General features: G+C 32.9%; 1 protein-coding gene across 4 annotated transcripts in view; it reads right to left on the minus strand.

Moving 5' to 3' along the window:
- ARHGEF12 (Rho guanine nucleotide exchange factor 12) overlaps positions 1-18,253 on the minus strand; it is a 148,086-nt gene that overhangs the window by 15,918 nt on the left and 113,915 nt on the right. For all 4 annotated transcript variants that reach the window (XM_023526248.1, XM_023526249.1, XM_011385706.2 and 1 more), the window contains 10 exons: positions 15,867-15,999; positions 15,532-15,567; positions 14,881-15,035; positions 13,757-13,903; positions 12,613-12,698; positions 9,612-9,737; positions 7,882-7,996; positions 6,399-6,499; positions 3,415-3,492; positions 2,252-2,327 (listed from right to left, as the gene is read on the minus strand). In XM_023526248.1, coding sequence (XP_023382016.1) covers positions 2,252-2,327; positions 3,415-3,492; positions 6,399-6,499; positions 7,882-7,996; positions 9,612-9,737; positions 12,613-12,698; positions 13,757-13,903; positions 14,881-15,035; positions 15,532-15,567; positions 15,867-15,999 — 1,053 coding nt within the window. The remainder of the gene's footprint in view (positions 1-2,251; positions 2,328-3,414; positions 3,493-6,398; positions 6,500-7,881; positions 7,997-9,611; positions 9,738-12,612; positions 12,699-13,756; positions 13,904-14,880; positions 15,036-15,531; positions 15,568-15,866; positions 16,000-18,253) is intronic.

Here is an 18,253-nt window from a genome sequence, read left to right on the forward strand (position 1 = left end):
AGAGAAAGGAAAGAGAGTGAAATGGAGGGAGGGAGGGAAAGAGAAAGAAAAAAAAAAGGGAGGGAGGGAACGAGGGAGGGAGGGAGAGAGGAAGGGAAGGGAAGGGAAGGAAAGGAAGAAAGGAAAGGGACTATCAGAAAAAGAAATTAAGAAAACAATCCTATTTACAATTGCATCAAAAAGTTCAATACCTAGGAATAAATTTAGTCAGGGAGGTAAAAGACCTGTACTCGAAAAATTATAAGACAGCGAAGAAAAAACTGAAGAAAATACAAATAAGTGGAAGCATATATTGTGCTTATGGATAGAAAGAATAACATTGTTAAAATGTTCATACTACCCAAAGCAACCTACAGATTAAACACCATCATATCAAAATACCAATGGCATTTTTCACAGAATTAAATAATATTAGAATTTACATGGAACTACAAAGACTCCGAATAGCTAAAGCAATCTTGAGAAAGGAGATCGAATTTGGAAGTATCATGCTATGCGATATCAAACTATACTGCTAGGCTATAGTAATCAAAACATCAAGGTACTGGCATAAAAAAGACACATAGATCAATGGAGTAGAATAGAGAGCTCAGAAATAAACTCATGCCTGTAATGTCAATTAATCTATGATGAAAGAGACAAAAATAAACAATGGAGTAAAGACAGTCTCTTCAGTAAATGGTGCTGGGAAAACTGGAGAGATACGTGCAAAAAAATACATAAAACTACACCACTCAGAATAGATTATATATTTAAATGTAAGACCAGAAACTATAAAATTCCTGTAAGAAAACATAGGCAGTAAACTCTCTGACGTCGCTCTCAGTAATATTTTTTCTGACACATCTCCTCAGGCAAGGGAAGCAAAAGAAAAATAAACAAATGGGACCACACAAAACTACAAAGTATTTGCACAGCAAAGAAAACCATCAATCAAATGAAAAGATGACCTAAATGGGAGAAGATATTCGCCAATGGTACTCTGATTAATGCAAATTAAAACCACAATGAGTTATCACCTCACACCTGTCAGAATGGCCATCAAAAAATAAACAACAAGTAGTTTCGATGCTGTGAGGCAAAAAAAACAGAACCCTTCGGCACTGCTGGTAAATGTGCAAATTGGTGCAGCCTCGATGCAGAATGGTTTGGAAATTTCTCAAAAAATTAAAAATATAATTACCTTATGACACAGTAATTTCACTTCTGGGTATTTATCTAAAGAAAGTCAAAACAGTAATTCGAAAAACACATGCACCCCATGTTCTTTTCAGTGTTATTTACAATAGCAAAGATATGGAAGCAACCCAAATGTCTATCAATAGATAAAAGAGATATGTTACATATATATGGTGGAATATTACTTGGCCATTAAAAAGAATGAAATACAACGATCTGCAACAACATGGAGCAACCTAGAGGGTATTGAAGTGAATCAGACAGAGAAAGACAAATACCGTATCATTTCAGTTATATGTGGAAACAAAAGAGCAAAATAAATGAAAAAAACAAAACAATTAGACTCATTGATCCAGAGAACAAACTGCTGGTTGTCATATGAGAGCGGGGTTAGGGCCTGGGTGAAAAAGGTGAAGGGATTAAGAAGTACAAATTAGTAGTTACAAAATAGTCATGGGGATGTCAAGTACAACATAGAGAATATAGTCGATAATATTGTAATAAATATGTACGGTGCTGAATACTAGAGTAATGGGGGAGGGTCACTTAAATTATATAGATGTCTACCACTATTCTGTACAACTTAAACTAATATTAAATAAAAACTGTAAAGATTTTATTTAATTTTGAAAAAGATTTTTTAATTAAAAAATTGCAAAAAATTGACTTGTTATCGCCTTTTAAAATAATTCATTCTTTTGTATTACACCGAAGTTTCTGACTGACAAGATATAAAAAATAATGGTTCCTCACCACAGATAGTTTTAGATATAGTAGTTAAAGAAAAACCTAGACTTTGCATGTTTTGCATTTATATCCTTCAAGTACAAGAATGATGGAGACAGAACTGAATCGTGACAAAGTTTTCTGCTTCGTCCCTAAATAAATATTTAACATACTTCACATATAACAAAATCATTTAAGCATAGCTACTGCAAATGCATAAATAAAACAAAGTAGCACTGCTATCAGCTGTAACTGAAAATTATGGGTGATTATCTCTTTTTCTAAAAAATTTTCCTATTCTTTTCCTTTCTTCACTTTCCCCAACATTGACAGACATTAGACCTACCAATAGTTTTATCTCTATTCACCTTCCAAACCAATGGCCCTTCATGAATCATCTTCCTTTTTGTTAAATCCAAATTCTGCCAAAATAAAAAAAAATTATCCATAAATTATTTCCAAGTACTTAGTGAGATAATATTCCATACAGTCTCATTTCAAGAAATTCTTACACATTCACTATTATTACTGATATCTATCAACTACTGAAATTGAAATAAAGACCAAGTTAAAGCAAGTAGTATAGATCTAAAAAGGAAAGGTATCTTGAAAAACATTCAGGAGTAGTGTCTTCTAAATCTCACTTTAAATAGTTGATAATAGCTTATGAAAATAAAGTTGTAAACATTCAACCACTAGATTCTCAATATACCCCTTTAATTTTTCTATAAAAAACTAGATGAGGATAATGCATAGCTTATTTGTAAGAGGCCTCTGACTGAGTTCCAGGCTCTAGTTCAAAGAAACTTCCAAGGAACAACACTTATGAAAAGTCCAGACAGTACTCAGCCTTGCTCTAAATATTGAAGACTTATTAAGAGAATCATCTTTTAATATAAGTAGCTCCAGAAAAACTTCATTCTCTGGATAGAGCTAAGCACATTTTTGATAAACTATTATATATGACATAAAAGTCTATTTTAACAGCCACCAAATAAATCTGCCAAAACAATCATCTAGAAAAACAGTACAAGAAAGATTTAAAATCCTAAGTAGTAACTTAATAGAAAAGCCTCAAATACTAGAAGTGACAATTAATAAATATTTTATGATCATTCCTGTGATGGTTTCAACTTATATGCTTTAGAAGAGCTTGACAGAAAAATAATTAAGTTATCTTTTTACTCAATCATCTGGAAAGTTCCCATAGGAAACAGCCTTACTCTTATTGAAACTATAACACAATAAAATTAAACTCCATAATAAGTAATGTTCCTTAGTCACCTGCAATTTTTGTCACAATAGTCTCAAACAAAAAGCTCCTCTAATCAAAGACTAATGTAATCTTCACACAGAAGAGACATTTAAAAGAAAGTATAGAATCATAAATATAGGCAATCTATGAGACAAGAACTCCTTCATGTGATGTATGTTCCCACTGAGATGTTAATTACCTTCCAGGTCTTAAGTAAATTTTATTTTTTAAATTATTATTAGACCATCTCTCACCCTGAGCTCTTCAACATTTGGATACTCTGACAACTTCAGATTGGAGGTATCAAGGCGACGCTGATAATCTTCTAAGCGCTGAAAATTAGACAGGATGGAGCCAAGGTTACTGCTTTAGATATCAATGACTTCCCTGTTCCTAAATCAAATGGACATTTTTTTACCTACATTTTATTGAGGTCTCTGCAATATTACATAAAACTGACAACTCTCTTCAAACACCCCATTTCTTTCGGCTTTGAAAACAATCCTTGTTTTCATCTTACCTCTTTGGCTGCTCGTTCTCAATGTTTTCAAACTCACTGGCCTCTAACTAGCTTGCATTTATTTTCTGAATATTTAAATCATGTAAATTGTACAAAATTTAGAAAGTAATTCCAGGCACACAACAAAAAGTCTCCCTCCAACTCTGTTCTTTTGTCTCCCCACCCCCGATTTTCTCTAAAGAAATACTCATTTCTTGAGTAGCCTATGAGAAAAATTCTAAGAGAATAGAATATATGTGTATGCTAGTCTCTGTACATATTGTGTATACAACCTTCAACAAAAAAGATATGGTAGCATAATATATTCATATATGTATTACTCATTCAAATGATAATAATATAGTCATATACACATTTTTCTGTATATGTGTATCACTCATCAATACATATTGGAGATCACCCCACAGTAGCACATACAGAGAGAGCTTATTTTTTTTTTTAATGGCTGCATGATATTGAACTCTGTGAATGAACTATAGTTAACTATATATTGATGATGTATATGTAGGTTACTTGAAATCTTCTATAACAAACAATACTGCAATAAAATGGTCTTAAACATATACTTTTGTACACATGTAGGTATATCTGTAGGATGTTTCTAGATCAAAAGGTATGTGTATTTTCCCCCACGATTATAAAAACTTCCAAATACATAGAAAAGTTTGAAAATGTATAGTGAATACCCATATGCCCACCACCTACATTCTACAATTAACATCTGCTGTATTGGTTTTCTGTTTTATCATATATCTATCCATCTAGTCATCTATTTATCAATCCATTTTATAATGTGGATGCATTTCAAAATAAGTTACAGACATAAGCACACTTTACCACTAAACATTTTAGCATGTGTAAAATTAATGACTTCAATATTTGTTTACAGTTCTTTAAAGTAAAATTTGCATATAGTAAAATGCACATATTTTAAATATAGCTTTCCATGAATTTGTACAAAATTTGCATATGCCTGTGCAAACTCCTATCAAGATAGAAAATATTACCATTACACTCATACTTTTTCCTAACTAATATATCTGTCCCCACATCCCCAGTGACAACTACTTTTCTAATTTCTAATTTTTTTCTCACTATAGATTAGTTTAGCCTGTTCTAGAAGTTTATATAAATACAATTATATGTAAATACTCTTTTGTATCTGGTTTCTTTTGTTCAGCATGTTTGTGAGATTCTTCCATGTTGTTTATATCAATGGTTCACTCCTTTTTATTGCTGGTATTATTCTAGTTTATGATTATACCACATTTGGTTTATGTTATAAATATTCTTGTACAAGTCTCTGGGCACATACCTTCTTTCTCTTGGGTAAATCACTAGGAACAGAACTGCTGGGTCAAAGGGTAGATGTATGAATACATGCATTTTTTAATTTATATAAATACTGTCAAAATGTCCTCTGGGGTTTTATTGTTTTATACTCCAAACATTATACTTCAAAGTTTTTCCTACAGCCTCACCAACAGAGTTGTTTCATACTCAGTTCATAAGAAATTACATCTAGGTCTATGGATTCAATTAGCCTCTATATGCTCACAATCGTATATTTTTATCTTTAGCACAGTTCTTAAGGGGGGGGGGGTCCATCTAGCCAATTGCTTACTGTACATTTTTACCTGACATCTCAAACTGAACTCTTCACCTTCTCCACAAATGAGAGGCTTCTCCACTCACACTGTTCATCTAAATGTGCAAGCGAGAGATCTAGGATTTATTCCTGACATTACCTCTCTCTTCAAACACTTCTCTAAATCTGTCACCAAACCCTGTTAATTTTACCTAATTCTAAATACTTTTTCAATTCTTGCACTTCTCTAAGCCAACCAGCATCAATTCTGGACCACTGTAAAAGACTACTAATGGAGCTCTTATCTCTTCAACCCATTCTCCATAGAGTAGATAAATGATACTTATAAACTGAAAAATCTGAGCATGCCGCTCTCCTTCTTAAACGTCTATAATGAATTCCTACTGCTCTTAGAATAAAAACTCAAATCTTTAACATGGTCTACAGAGCCTTGTATGATTTGGCCCTGGACTACTGTATCACATTTCATACCACTATGCCTTTGCATTTAGGCATGATCCACACTAATCTTTCAGTTCCTCAAACAGATGATGCTTCTTTTTGACCCTGACCCCAGGACTTTGCCTCCTTCCACATTATTGTTTCATTTCCTTCAGAGCTTGGCTTAGATGTCAATTCTTTGAAGAAGCTTTCTCTGATGGCAACTACGTAACATCCTCAAACTAGACTCGCCCCACCAGTTACACTCCTAGCATCCTGAAATTCTCCTTCAAAGTAGCTATCACAACTAACAAAAGAAAAATACTTGCATTATAATCTGGTCAATGCTCTTCTATCCTGCTGGAAAACAAGCTCAATGTGGGCAATTATTGTACTTATTTTTTTAACCACTCTATACCTTACACTCAGCATACAATAGATGCTCTACAAATATTTGTTGAATGAACGGATGAATGAGCAAACAAGCAGCTTAGAGATGCTCAAAAAAGTCAAATATAACTCTGATGTTCTATTACAAACTGATATGGACACATCTACTATATGAATAGTTAAATATCCCACCCTTCAATTATGTAATGACAGTTTCAATTATTATTTCACAGATTCCAGGTAACACTAAGTTAATATTCTCACTGTCATCCTGTATCTTCTTGCCTTTCCCTTCTTACCTGCTTGTTTTCTGCCTCCTTGACAGCCTGATTTACATAATTTAAGATCTGACGACAGTGATCTGCAGCTTTCTTTATCTTCTCCCTTTCCATTGGCCACTCTAAATAAGAGAAATCCAAAACATAAAATAGAGGAAATCAGAAAGGAATATAAATATATATGTAAATGAGATACCATTTTATTTGATCAGCTGTAACACTATATTAAGACTTTAAATATTTATTTTTTAAAATTTTATATTAGTTTCAGGTACGCATTAGTGGTTAGACATTTATATAATTTATGAAGTGATCTCCCTGATTAGCCTAGTACCCACCTCGTACTATATGTAGTTATTACAATACTATTGACTATATTCTTTGTGCTGTACTCTACATCCTGTGACTGTTTTGTAACTACTAATTTGTATTTCTTAATCCTTTCATCTTTTCCACCCATCCTCCCCATTCCCCCACCTCATTGGCAATCACCAATTTGTTCTCTGTATCTATGAGTCTGTTTTCATTTAGTTTGTTCGTTTCTTTTGGTCCTTAGTTTCCACATATAAATGAAATCACTTGATATTTGTCTTTCTCTCTCTGACTTATTTCACTCAGCATAATATACTCTAGGTCTATCTATGTTGTTGCAAATGGTAACATTTAATTTTTTTATGCCTGAGTAATATTCCATTACATATATGTACAATAACTTCTTTATCTAACTGTATACTGATGGGCACCCAGATTGCTACCATATCTTGGCTGTTGTAAAAAGCACTGCAGTGAACACAGGGGTACATAAATCCAAACACAGTCCAACTATAATGAACAGATATATTAAAGTACAAAAATTAATGTGTATGAGTGTTTTCAAATTCTCAGGCATAAGACACAGAGATTTGAGTGCACAGAATTATTAGTGAGAACTGTGAATAAGAGCCTAAAGCTCAATTGAGAAATTTAGATTTATTACATGTTATAAAACAAGGCATCGGGAATTATAATGCATCAGTTGGGCTTAATGAAAAGTGCAGGTATTGATACAAAACACCTCTCAGATTAAGCCTTCTTCAAAGGAAATATGATATATGCTATAGAAGAAGAATTGGTAAACTTTTTCTGTAAAGGTCCAGCCAATAAACATTTTACATTTTATAGGCCAATAGTCTTTGTCACAACTACTCAACACCACTGTTGTAGTGCAAAAATAGAGACAATATTTCAACAAATGAGCATGACTATATTCTAATAAACTTTACAAAAACAGGTGATGAGCTAGATTTGGCTGATAATTCATAGACTGCTAAACCCTGTGACAGACCTACTAATGGAATATATTAAATCAAGCATCCTGAAGACGACTGGATTGAATTTTATTAAAAAGTCTGCTACACTATTTGGAAACCTCCAGGCACCAGCATGCTGTGAGAGATTACTTAGCAAAACACAGTTTCTGTTTTATTGTTCTGAAGCTTTTTTAATTTCAGTGAAAATGCTGTACCTGTGTATTTGGCAATATTATCCAACAGAAGAGGGTACTTAGTAAGCCTCTGCATTTGGGTAGGAATGATATCCTTCAGCTGCAGACGACGACACAGTGGATTACTCTCAGCATCCTAAAATTAAAGAGGAGAGAATTTATAATTGTTGTTAGGACTATATCTGATACGTACCACATATTCACCATATAAATGTCTATAGTATCACAGTTCTGGTTATTAAAACAAGACTTAAAACATGCCAAGACTTATCATTGCCACTCTATACTTCTGCTTTCTCTTTTAATCACATAATGGGGGACAGGAGCCTTTAGCACTAAACCAATGGCTTTTTTTATTATCTGTTTAAGCAAGGACTCAGAGCATCCATAATCAACTCTAAGAATTTCTTGCCATAAAAGTTTTATCTTCTTATATTCATAAAATATAGTTACATTTTTCTATAATTGGCATTTCTACCAAAAGCAAGTCAGCTAATTTACTGGCTGCCATTCCAAGTAGATATAATGGGCCACCAGTCTGGATATATCAGTTCATCTATAATAGGGGCCTGCAAATTTTTCAGTAAGGTGACAGTAAATATTTTAGGCTTTGCACGCCATACAGTCTTTGTCAGAGCTACTCAACTCTGCTGTTTTGTACAAAAGCAGCTACAGGTAATATATGAATGAACACAGCTATGTGTGGTAAAGAGTTCTAAGATAGCCCCTAAAATTCCCACTCTCTGGTTTACACACCCTGTATAATTCTCTCCCCTTGAGTGTGGACAGAACCTGGAACATTATGAAATATCACTTCTATGATTAGGTTACTATCAGTTGGCTTTTGAGTTAATCAGGAAGAAGACTGTCCTAGGTGAGTCTAACTTAATCAGAGCAATCTCTACCAGGGAGATGCGTTCCTACTGGCCTGGAAGAAAGCAAACATCCTTCTTGTAGTGCCTATATGGGCCACATGGCAAAGAGATATGGGCATTCTCTAGGAACCAAGAGCAGTTCATCGTCAACAACAGCAAGAAGACAAGAATCTTGGTTATACATTTACAAGAAAATGAATTCTGCTAACAACCAGTGAGCTCAGATGATAACCCCAAATCTCAGATGAGAACTGCAGCTCCATGACACCTTGATTTCAGCCCGGTGAAATCATGAAGAAAAGACCCAGTTAAACTACACCTGTATTCCTCAAACACAAAAACTGTGACATAATAAACTTACATGGTTTTAAGTTGCTATGATTGTGGTAATTTATTATAGAGCAATAAAGAACTAATATACTGTTTTCCAATAAAATTTTATTTATAAAAACAGGTAGGTAAGAGGCTGACTATGGCCTGTGGTTGTAGTTTACTGACCTCTGATCCCTACCAATATATACCTCAATAAGTATGACTGGGAAGAATTATATTCTTCCCAGGGCTCGATGCAAGTTTGTTCTCACGTTTTGACGATGTTATTTTAATAGTGTACATGGGCCATTTCCGGACAATATCTCAATAGCAATGTGGACTTCTATGTCAAGCATTTAATTCTTATATATATTTTTTGTTTTTCATCATTCCAATACTATCTTTATACCCTCCAGTAATTTAAGAGAATATTTATGGTTTTAAAAAACATTAACATAGATATAGTCCCCGTAAAAGACTTAGTCAGAATTCCCCTAGTGTATTCTATAATTGAAAAAAAAAATGGTGCTATTTCTTTTTCTTACAGGTATCACTCAGACTCACTTGCACAAAAGTCTGGAATCGAGAATCCTTTTTCTGACGAGATTTGATCATTTCCAGGGCAAAAGGTTGGTTACTACAAAAGGTAGCAGCAGCATGCTTCAACTTCTCTTCCCCTGGTCCACTGAACTGTGCCAAGAATGCAAACAACACAACAGAGAATGAGATAATGAGCTGATATAAAGCCAGGCAAAATGAGAGACAACCACGATCCTTTCAATATTCCAATAAGTATTCTCAAATGACAAGAAACAGAGAACTACATATAAATGTAGAATATCATTGTTTCTCCATTAAACACATCTAACACAGACACATCCAGACCTTTTCTGATTATATTCCAATGATTCCTTTTGCACACAGCCTCCCACACTTATTACCTTTCATTCTATAACACTTCTAAGTTAGAAAGATTGAGACTTGGTGAATATGAGACATAAAACACTTAAAGACTGAGATTAAAATTTCACTTTTTTAGAATCTGACATCTTTGCTAAAATTACTCTCTTATTGCTCCAGGAAAAAATTCCTGGGGATTCTAGCTTGCTTTCTTACTATGAAACTCAGGCCAGGTGAAAATGTTTTTGGGTTGCAATAAAATTACATCACTGCTGCTTCACCTATGCAGAGGCTAGAGATCCATGCCTTGAATCTCTCTTTGGCAAGATCCGTGAACCTATTAACCTTTTCTGCTAAAAATTATACTTTTTACTGATATTTTTAATTTGTAAATTTAAGTTTGTACACTAAGATTTTAAAGTGTCTGATAAAACACCTAACAAGTGCTTCACTCCTAATAGGTACTCTTACGAGTGTAGGTCGAATTAATTATTCTTTGACCATCTTTATATTTGTAATAATTGCTTTAAAAAGGCTTACAAAGAAGCTTCTCATGTAATCTCCCCTTTAAAGCCATATTTTCAAAAGCTTGTACATGAAGATATTCTGAAAAAAGTCCTTCTGCAGTGCATTTATAGATAAACTCCGAGTATTTTTGCAACTAGGACTCAAACAAAGTGACATTTTAATAGGTTGCTACAATGTTGTATTCTTTCTATTATAAATATGACACACTCAACTTTAAAAGATAACTCTGGCAGCATTTCAGAATGTTAGTCAATAGAAAGTATCACACAAATATTAATAGCAGCCGGGTTTACAAAAGAAAATAATACCTCAACTTCAAGTAGTTTTAAAGTAGTTTTACGAGTAGTTTAAGTTTCCGTAAGGTGATCTTAAGAGACCAATATCTGAAAAATATTCTCCAAAACTATTTCAAAAAACAGAGTAAATATAAAGGCCTATTTATGATTTTTGCTCTTACTATTTCTGGCCAAATTAACTCTTTGAACCTAGCAGTTACTAACCAAACTGGTTAGTACATTTCAATTTTTTTTATAGGTATATCATACTGGTTAAGAATACACTGCTTTTTACATGTACTAAAATAAAATTTTTTATCTTACTCTATTAACAGGTTTCCCCACTTTGTTTTACCATGTAATAGATTTATGTAGTCCAATGGACTGTGATAAGAGGACCAGTTGCACTTCTGTACTTTTTTAATGATGAATCCCACTTAGACTAGGTTTAAACACTATTTATGCAAATGAAACTACTTAGGAATCAAGACTGATATCTTAAGTTCATATGATTTACAACTTTTTAATCCACATTTGACATGAAAATTCAATCTATACTATGTCATACTATAAATTTTCAAGTTTAGTGTGCTGCCAACTCAAAAGAACTGTTATAACTTCCACTGCTATACTGAGATCAAAAAAGAAAATGAGTCACACTGTCACTGAATAGTCATAGAGTAGGCTGAATTTTTCAAGGAAGTTAAAGGTCCTTAATAACAAGAATTGTAGAGTGGGCCTAGGGAGAAAATGCTTTGGAAAGTTGAGTAAATGCGAGATTAGAGACTGGATTATGATTCTCTGATCCTGTTCTATGAGTCAAGTGGCTAAGAAGATATCTACTATTGGATTAGTAAATTTCAGGTCATGATCTCACCATCAATGAAAGGAATATGATAAAATATTGTTTCAGTCAACATTCTAGTATTTAATCTTTTAAAAAGATATCATTGTAGAATTATCAAAATCTTAATGGCCTTTCCTCAAGCAGTCTACATATTAAAGTAAATTTCTGTGGTCATATCTAAATAGTTCCTGCTCAACCTGTGTTAAAATTTTGAGAACTTCATCATATTCTTTACTATTACTCACAGCCTTAACTATATTACTTTCATTAAAAGTTAGAATCAAACCCTCTTCCCCCTAGGAAGACTTTCTTTATGTTCTAGTTTAGGCCTTCCTACTATATATTGCCATAACAATCTGAACTCTCCCCTTTTATAACACTCATCACATTCGAAATAACTAATGACAGTCATTCCACTGATCATAAGCTTCACTAGGGCAGGAGCCATGTCTGTTTTAATTGCCACTATATCCCCCACACCTAGCACAGTGTTTCACACATAAGTATATATTGTGGAGTATATACTGACAAAGAGTAAGACAGAAAGAAAAGTAGAATCTGTCAAACTACCATTATAGTCTCTGAACTCTTTCCTTATAATATAAATTAGATTAAGTGATTTTCACTTTTCTACTTTTGTGATCATAGTTCTGGATCTACAATTGTCTAATGTTGTATAGTACAATTTTGAGACCTGGACAACAGATGATAGCTCAAATTCTACATTAGTTAAATTATTTTTATCAAGATCCATTTTTACTCTATATTCTCTAAAACACAAAGAACTAGTACCTTTAATTTGATTTAAAAAAAATAAAAAACACAAAAAAACACTTAGCTTGAGCACTTATTAGAAGACATTACTAAGAGAATATACACTCTGGACTCCTTTTATCTTTATACTGGCTTTGCAAAATGAATGAGTTTGTATATTTAAAAAGGTTAATCACTTAATCTTGAGTCTGATCACCACGTGTCTATAAAAATATTAAAGTAAAATAGCAAATTTCCTTACCCAGGTCAACAACTCTTCCCCAATTTGATCAATAACAGAAGTCTCATTCCTCTTTCGAATAGCCTTCATTTGCTCATTCAATCCAACTAAAAGGGAAAAATAAAATGGAAAAAAAATAAGCATATACTCATTTCAGGCTGAGTTACTTTTACTGGTAGTACCAAGAACTTAAATTTTCAAAAGAAGGATTATCAGAGTAGTATAGTTGCTTTAATCTTAAATGTAAATCTGTACACAATTCTTATACATCTAGATATTTGTGAACTCTATCTGAAAAACAGGTGGCAAAGAATAAAACAATGTGGAAAATAGCATACTACATACAGGATATGCATATCAAATGTGCATTTAACTTCAAGACTCAGTCTATACCTGTGCTTATAAAGAACTTAAATTTAAATAGTTTCTGCCTACTGCTCCTTTCAAATGTGTATGTTCACAGACAATGGATATAATCAAGCCTGAACTTTCAATGCATGCTGGTGAAACCTAAAATCACCCCCAAAGAAGTAAAAGGCATCAATCTGGTCGGCAGTGATAGAATCCTTGATGAAAGAAAGATTAAAATAAAGGGTTATGGACAAACAATGACTGATAAAGAGAGGATCGGATACTACTGTCTGCAAGGTCCTAGGTGAGAACGACCAGGGAAAGCCAGCAAGGTATAATTTTTATATATTTACTCAAGTGTTCCAAGTAAAAAAAAAATAATAAAATAACTTAATTCCTGATTATAATCCCATTATGGGATTATATACTGTATATTACTATTTTCAAAATACACTTATACATACATTATCATATGGGATACATATTTTTAAAAACATATACACTATAATTGATAAGAAATTTTCAAGGGTAATTTTGATTACTTATGATTTTCATTTTAGACACTGACATTAGAACCTACCTAAGTCCTGTGTTAACACTTTGTATATAAAAGGCTGGTATGGGGTAGGAAGTGGGGTACAATTCAAAGTTCCAATCATTTCTTTATGTTATGTGCTCATATATAATTATATAATTTCAGGAATGCTAACATGGATACATTTACAAGATTTTAGTGTTATAGTACCTTTATATACTCACGATCTTTTATCTATTGGGAATATTAGGGACAAAGTTCAGAGTCAATTTCTCTTACTGTGAAGTTGAAGAATATCTTCCAAGTTTGAAAAAATTTTCCGTAGTTCTGAAGGTGACAGAATTCCTTCTCTAGACACTCGCTGATAGAACACTTGATCAAGAACCTTCAGTGTTCGAACATGAGCTCTTTCAGTGTAAAACAATTCTAATCAGAAAAAAAGGAAATATAAAATGTTGCTTTACTTAAAATAATTCCATGGGACCAAAGGCTTTAGCTGAAATTAAGTAGCAAAAAGTTATAATTATTTATAGTTTAGAAAAGATGTAGTATCTCCGAAGTCATTTTCTTGATTCCATAGAACTCTCCCACATACTGGCTCTCAGAGTTTAATACTGGCAAATGAAAAACATCACTCAAAACTATTTTGTACTTAAAAGTTAACAGTGTACTCCAAAACTAACCTATCTTTCTACAATCATACCCACCAATCACAACTACAACATTAGAAAACTGTAAGCCCAAGCATCATATAGCTCTTAAATTGAGCCCTCCTCAGAAATAACAGTACTTAATTTGCCTATAAACCTTCACTTCTGAGGCCAGACTTTTAATTTCACTGTCTCAATGTTATCAGGGACAGAAAGGATATTTATTCCAATCACAGCCTAAAAATGACAGAGGGCATGGCATCCATGTCACATTTCTGTACATCCATGTTTGAGTAAAATAAAGAATATGCACTAGGATAAAAGAAGACCTGACCTGGATCCTCATTTTCTCCCTATCACTTATCGGCTGTATGATCTTGACTAATTTAACCAATCGATTTGAGTCTTAGCAGTCTCATTTATAATCTATACATAAAATAAACTTAGCCTGAAAGTAAAGATATGGGGCAAATGTTTTCTCAATAACCTTTCAAGTTTAAGACCTATAATGCTATGAATCTTAAATATCCCGAAGGCTAAACACCATTTCCTTTTAAATTATCAGTAAGAACCATAAAATCACCTGCATTTTTTTGGATTGGAAAGTTCAAGAATCATCTATGTAGCTTAATTTCCCCTATGTTTAAAAAAGGCAAGCGGAAAATTTGAAGCAAACACCAAGGCTCAGAAATTTTTTTCTCTAATAAAACTCAATATATGTAAACAATAACAACAATTACTAAATAAACTCACCATTAATTACTTCCTGTCTTTTGATCTCACAAGGTTTCAGTCTCAATAACACTTCTCGACTAACGAGCTGTTGCCAGTTAGGTGGATCTGTCTCTAAGTCATTTTCAAATTGTTCATCTTCACTTTGACTTTCTCCAAAAGCTAGGCTGTCGAACCTAATTTAAAAAAAAATAATAATATTTGAGGATATCAGATGGGCAATGCAAAGTAACTTTAAGTTTTACATTATGATAAATCAGTCAGATTTCTGAGTTATTGCTTAGCACAGAACCTAAAATACTTGCTCTTACAAAATATTTTACATGTGCTACACACACCTCTATCTTTCAAGTGATTTATTAAGAACTTTCTTTTATACTATCCAAGATTTTTGTACAGTAAATTTTTAAAGTTAAAAATTTTTTTCAATTATAGTTGACATACAATATTAGGTACAGGACTTCTGTTCAACTAGTCTTAAGGTGGTTCTAAATGATGCTTGTTTTATAATTTAGTTCTAATTTGATGTGGTCGTGGGAGGAGGTGAGCACAGCATTTACCTACTTTGCCTTCTTGACCAAAGTTTCTTTTCCTTTTAAATTAGGACTTTGAGGAGGGGGGATGTATTTCTTAAAATATGCCTCTATTAAAAGCTACTTTAGGATTACTTACTTTCGAAAGGCCTTTGGTGTCCCATGCTCAGTCTTCCTAAAACAATGGAGAATAAAGAGTAAACATAAAAACAGTATGATAATCGAGAAATTTATGACAAAGATACTCAAAACTGGGTTAACTACAGTGGCTGATAATTCTTCCGGATATTATAAGATTTAATGTCAAATAAATTGAAAAAATTTCAGTTACCTATTTACTATTTACTACCAATATAAGTTCTAATTCCTTCCCCAAAAACCACATGCGGGAAAAACCACAAAGTATAGCGATACTATACAATCAAAAATTTTAAGCAGTGTTCAAAATCTAAACCTAAGTTATCACTGAATTACCTTTCTACTTCCCATTCCTCCTCCTGAACTTGATCTAATGGAGGAGGTAGAAAATCGAAGATGGTATTGGAAGTACGAGGTGTGCCATCTAAGGAGTCTCCAGATGCTGATGTTTCTCCAACTTGCTTTGATCCTGAAAAGACAAAAGTCAGACATTCGATTGGTGTTAATACTTAATAAAGATGATAATTACAAAAGAGGAAATTAGTCCCAAAAGAGCTTCAACCTAATCTACAGCCACATTCATATTTAAATAACTGTGGGTTAGCTAGAATCAAAATTCTATTATGTAAAACTTTAAAATGCACTAAAAAGTAAACAGGGAAATCATTTTTAAACAACTTTTAGAAACCAACATCAGAGATGCCAACAACTCAGAATGGTGTATGATGAGAAGAAACATTCTCTCACCTTATCCTTTTTACCTCAATCTTTTTCATTCAAATTTTAGTTATTATGGTGATCCAGCAATAAATAATAACCTCATAGTTCTTTTTCTTGATTTGTTATCTTTAGGTAATACCTAAGTTTTCCTCCCTCTCTGAGGATATTGCTCATTTATGCTTCCCACCTTCACTTTCTTCTCATTTTTTTCCTGGTGTTTAATAACTGTATTATTACTATTAGTTGGGTTAATTGGTTATTACCTAAGTCGAAACAATATAATTATATCTGTATTTTTGTTCCATCGAGGAGTTTGAATCTTAACTCTCTTCTATGTCAGATTAGGTATTTAATGCACATATCTTTCCTTCTAATTATATTTCTTTCCCTCTACCTTCATTTCTTTCAACTACAGTTTTACTCACATCATTAGGAGAGTTTTTTGCATTTCCATTCTGATCTGGAGGCACAACTAAATATTCTGTGCTTTGCCAATAGGCTGATTCTAAGTCTGAAAACCAACATAATGCTTATATTGTCATATATAATATACGACATACATATACATATTATTTCTGCCAAGTTAAGAAGTATGCTAGTTAGGACTATACTTTCTTTTCTACTGGTGCAATGATGGAATTCCTGGGCCACTTGAAACAGAATATTAAAGACATACCTTCCATTAATTACTTTATGATTATGTTACTTTTTATTCTGCTTCATGTTTAAAATCATAACTTTCTGAACAATACTGCCTCTCCATTTCCTATACTGATGTTTTGTAAAAGGGATAGATGTCGGACCTCTGAAGTGATTCTCTCTATATAATTCTTCTCTCTCCAATTTCTATGTGATATTTCTGATATACATTCTGAAATATTTCCTTGACTTCATTTTTAGGGACTATTTTTTTTCTAATTATATTTCTTTAAACATTGTCAGTTATAGCAGTTTGAAAATATGTCCAGAAACTTTTTTTTTATTATTACTATCAAAGTAATATAGTTTTATCAAGTTTCAAATTTTTTCATTTGCTACTTCATAATAATGCTTGGAATTGCATTTTGCTTATCCCCTATGTTCTTGTGTTGCAATGTGGAACAGATGCTCCCTTGGCCTGTGACACAATTATCATCCTAGAACTGCCCTTCACTACTTTCCTGGGTAGTTTCCATTGTTTCTTGGATTCCATGACATTTTCTTTCTTAAAATTTTCTCTCATTTTATTGGAGTGGTATCTTCAAATAATTTTCAATAAAAGGTACTTTTCAGGTAAACTCTGAATTCTGGCACACCTGAAAATGTCTTACATCTTTCATAATATTTGATGGATAGTTTGGATGAATACAGAATTCTAAGTTTAATATCATTTTCTTTCAGCAAGTTAAAGGCATTGCTCCTTTGTTTTCAAGTACCTAGTGGTAAAATGAGAAATGTGATGCAGCATAATCCCCATTTTCTTTCTCTTAATAGCTTTTAGGATTCTTTTTCTTGATCTCTGGTGCACTGAAATTTCCAAAGACCTTTTAGGTACAGATCTTTTATTTTTATTACTATTCACTGTAGTTAGTTCCCAGTGAGCTCTCTTTCTATCTAAAGATATGTATTCTCTTTTAACTCTGAGAAGCTTTCTTAAGTCATTTCTCTAACTGCCTCTCCTCCATTTTTCCTCTACTGATGTTTTGTGAGACAGATGTTGAACCTCTGTAGTGGTTCTCTACATAATTCTTATTTCCAATTTTATGTGATATTTCTGATATATATTCTGAAATATTTCCTTGACTTCATTTTTATTTTTTTCTTTAAATATTAGCAATCATAGCAGTTTAAAAATATGTCCACAAATTCTTTGATACTCCTCTCTAAAGGGGTGGAGACTAATTCTTCTCTTCTTGAGTGTGGCTAGATTTAGTGACCTGCTGAAGTGACAGTGTGCACCGACAGACACTAAGTCAAAAAAGGCATTGGGGCTTCTGCCCATGTGGTAAGGAATTGAGGCTTCC

This window comes from Pteropus vampyrus, unplaced genomic scaffold (genome assembly GCF_000151845.1).
Source record: "Pteropus vampyrus isolate Shadow unplaced genomic scaffold, Pvam_2.0 Scaffold755, whole genome shotgun sequence".
Taxonomy (NCBI): Eukaryota; Metazoa; Chordata; class Mammalia; order Chiroptera; family Pteropodidae; genus Pteropus; species Pteropus vampyrus.